The sequence below is a fragment of the Benincasa hispida genome, chromosome 12, assembly GCF_027475165.1.
Source record: "Benincasa hispida cultivar pf3 chromosome 12, pf3_genome.v1.1, whole genome shotgun sequence".
Lineage (NCBI taxonomy): Eukaryota > Viridiplantae > Streptophyta > Magnoliopsida > Cucurbitales > Cucurbitaceae > Benincasa > Benincasa hispida.
Window position 1 is genome coordinate 40,056,719 of NC_143489.1, and position 3,035 is coordinate 40,059,753.

The 3,035-nt window shown below is 31.1% G+C and overlaps 1 protein-coding gene across 1 annotated transcript; it reads right to left on the minus strand.

Annotated features, from left to right (window-relative positions):
• Positions 1 to 652: 652 nt before the first annotated feature.
• Positions 653 to 2,568, minus strand: MYB43 (myb domain protein 43). The gene is made up of 3 exons (XM_090307757.1): positions 2,260 to 2,568; positions 2,022 to 2,151; positions 653 to 1,440 (listed from the first exon to the last, which is right to left on the minus strand). Exons 1-3 carry the CDS (start codon positions 2,390 to 2,392, stop codon positions 819 to 821), a joined length of 885 nt encoding a protein of 294 aa, XP_090163883.1. The 5' UTR covers positions 2,393 to 2,568; the 3' UTR covers positions 653 to 818.
• Positions 2,569 to 3,035: the final 467 nt, after the last annotated feature.

Consider the following 3,035-nt stretch of genomic DNA (forward strand, 5'->3'; position numbering starts at 1 on the left):
CTTCTACCAAAGAAAAAAATATTACTTTAGTGTACTTTTTTTATCTGTCTAGTTATCTTGGCCAATGTTAGACCTCTGATCATATTTTCAACAATTTTGGTCTTAAAATAATAATCTATCCATCAATTTTTTGTATAGATGCTTCTCTTCCCTTTGAAGTATATGCCACTCACTACTTTGATAAAACTCAACTACGAATCTCAAGGTTATATTTTTTTCAGGCTCACAATTTTTTTGTTTGGCAATTGAAGATTCTATCAACGCTGCTAGTTAAGTTAGGGTATAACTGTGAAATCAAAACAAATTACTGATGAACTCATTCAAGTCAAATAAATCATACTGAATGAAGAAGTTTTTCGTGTCTAAGATCAAAAAAAAGAAAAATTTTGTCATATATTGTTTTATAAAATATGAATCCAACGACAACTATAAAATCTAAAATTTATCCAAATGTGAGGGGTTAAAATAAAACTTTTTAAAAACACTAAAAGAAGAAAGAGGAGAAGAGTTAAAACATCAATCAAAATTATATCTTTTTTGTTTTTCATTTTATAAGTTCGATAATTATATAGATTAAAATCGATTCATCTAAAAAGTAATTTATACATTAAAGTAAAAAAAAAAATGAAAACTTAATTGAGAGGGCAAAATATATACAATACAACAAAAGTTGGGGTTATCCCCAAAATGTGTTGCAACTTTATTGAATCTATATTAAGGGGAAAAAAACAACCAAAGTCTCTCATAGAAAATATTACATATTATGGTATATATAATATTTGATCATATAATATAAACTTTGACATGATGTGGATTACTCATAACAACCCATAAACCCAAGATTGAGAATTATCCAATTCAAAATCAACACAAGGATCATTCCCATTATTGCCACTGCCTCCCTCATAATCATTAACCACAAAATCCCAACTACTACCAAAATCATCTTCCAAAAGCCCTTCCACTATGCCATTTTCACAAATATTTGGCCATTCAAACTCAGGGAACTCATTGACCAAATCTTGAAGCAAATTGGCAGCTGATTCTGAGTTTGAAGAAATTGAAGAATAGGAATAGGAAGAAGAGTTAGACGAATAAGAAGTTGAGGTTGTTGAAGAAGAAGAAGCACAAGGGACTAGAATTTCATGTGGCTCAATTAGAGGGACTTCTTCTGTGCAAAACCCATCCATAATCAAATCTATTATGTCGGTCCCGTCCCCCGCCGCCTCTTTCTCAGGCTCTTCCGATGGCGATGGCCGTCGCGGTGATTGCTTTTGATTCTTTTGGAGCAAATGGGTGTCGTCAGAAGATGGAGAAATGGGCTTGTGAGTTTGAGGGTCAATCCCCATTTTTTTTAGCTTCTTCTTTATGTGAGTGTTCCAATGATTTTTTATCTCGTTGTCTGTTCTTCCTGAAAGATGCGAGGCAATTTTTGACCATCTGTTAAAGTAAAAAGAATGAAGATTAGTTTCATAACATTAATTCTTTTCTTAAAGTACGGATGAAAATTTTAACCTTAATTAAAACTTTAATATTGTATTCATGATTAAAAAAAATACTATTAAACAAAAAATTCTTACTGTCTACCACTAAATCTTTTTGTTTAAGTGTTTAATTATTTAAAGAAGAAAAAGTCTCTCTTCTTTTTAGTTTGTCAAAATATAGTAATGGGTGGAAAAAAAAAATCCACTCTTTTTGAGTAGTTAGAAAGTTCCACTCTTTTTTCTTTTCCTCTTTTAGAAAATGTGAAAAATAAAAAGTCAAAATTGCCCCTTCTTTTGAGAAGAAAGACTACATTATATTCTTCCATGATTATGATTATAATTTATACCACATGGCTGAAACCTCCAATTGTCCCCCAAAAAAAAGAAAGAAAAATGAAGAGAATGAGAAGAATTTTTCAGAATCTTTTTCTATTTTGAAAAAAAATAACTCATTGATTAATTTAAACTAAAAAGAAAATTGAAGTAATTTTTTCAAAAGGGAAAAGAAAAGAAAAAAAGAAGGTAATTAAAAGAGACCTGTTGCCTAGTTGAGAATGAAGATCAATGACCATTTTCTCTTCATCTTCAGACAAAAGGCCTCTCTTTAGATCTGGCCTTAGATAATTTGTCCATCTTAACCTACAACTCTTTCCACATCTCAACAATCCTGTAAAATCCAATAACATAGTTCGAGTAATTAGACATTAATCAATATCTTTTAAATCGACCCTCAAGTCAAAGGAAAGGGAAGAGGAAGAAATGAACGAGAGGAGACCTGCAAGTTTAGGGACAGCCCTCCAACAGCATTGGCCATTGGTGAGGATGAAATTGATGAGCTTCTTGTCCTCTTCAGCTGTCCATGGCCCTTTCTTCAACCCAACTTTATCACAACATGGTTGCCTTCCCATAATTTCCAAATTCCCAAACTCTTTTTTTCTCTATAAAATCTCTTAGATAGAGAGAATAAAGAAATGAAAAGAAAAGAAAGAGAGTAGAATTACAAAACTCTCAATGGAACCAACATTTGTATATATAGAGAGAGCTTCATGGAATATGGAGGGAAAACCACTGAGTTGAGATAGGGAGACTTTGCCTTTATTTTGGTTGTGCTAAAATGTAGCCAGGTGGCAATTTTCTATTTTAGTTTTTTTTTTATTTAAAAAATATTATTATTATTATTATTATTATTATTTTAATTTTTTGAATTTTTATTTTGGAGAAATTGGGATGTATGAAAACTTAAAAATATGAACATTTAACGCGTACCAACTTGTGTGATGTCATTTTCAGAGATTTCGCCCCCCATTTATTTCCCCTTTCTCTTTTGCTTTTACTTCAAGCAATTTCTACTCTACTTTCCCATCATCCTTTCACATTCTATACTAAAACACAATACTCAATCTTGAGAAGTTGTTGGGTGAGACCATCAAGATGTAATGTGACTAATAGTTTTTATGATTGGATGTATAGAGAGATCATTTGGATCAAAATTACGGTTGTTTTCAAATAAAGAAAAATGAATCAACTTATTTACAAATATAGCAAACTGTT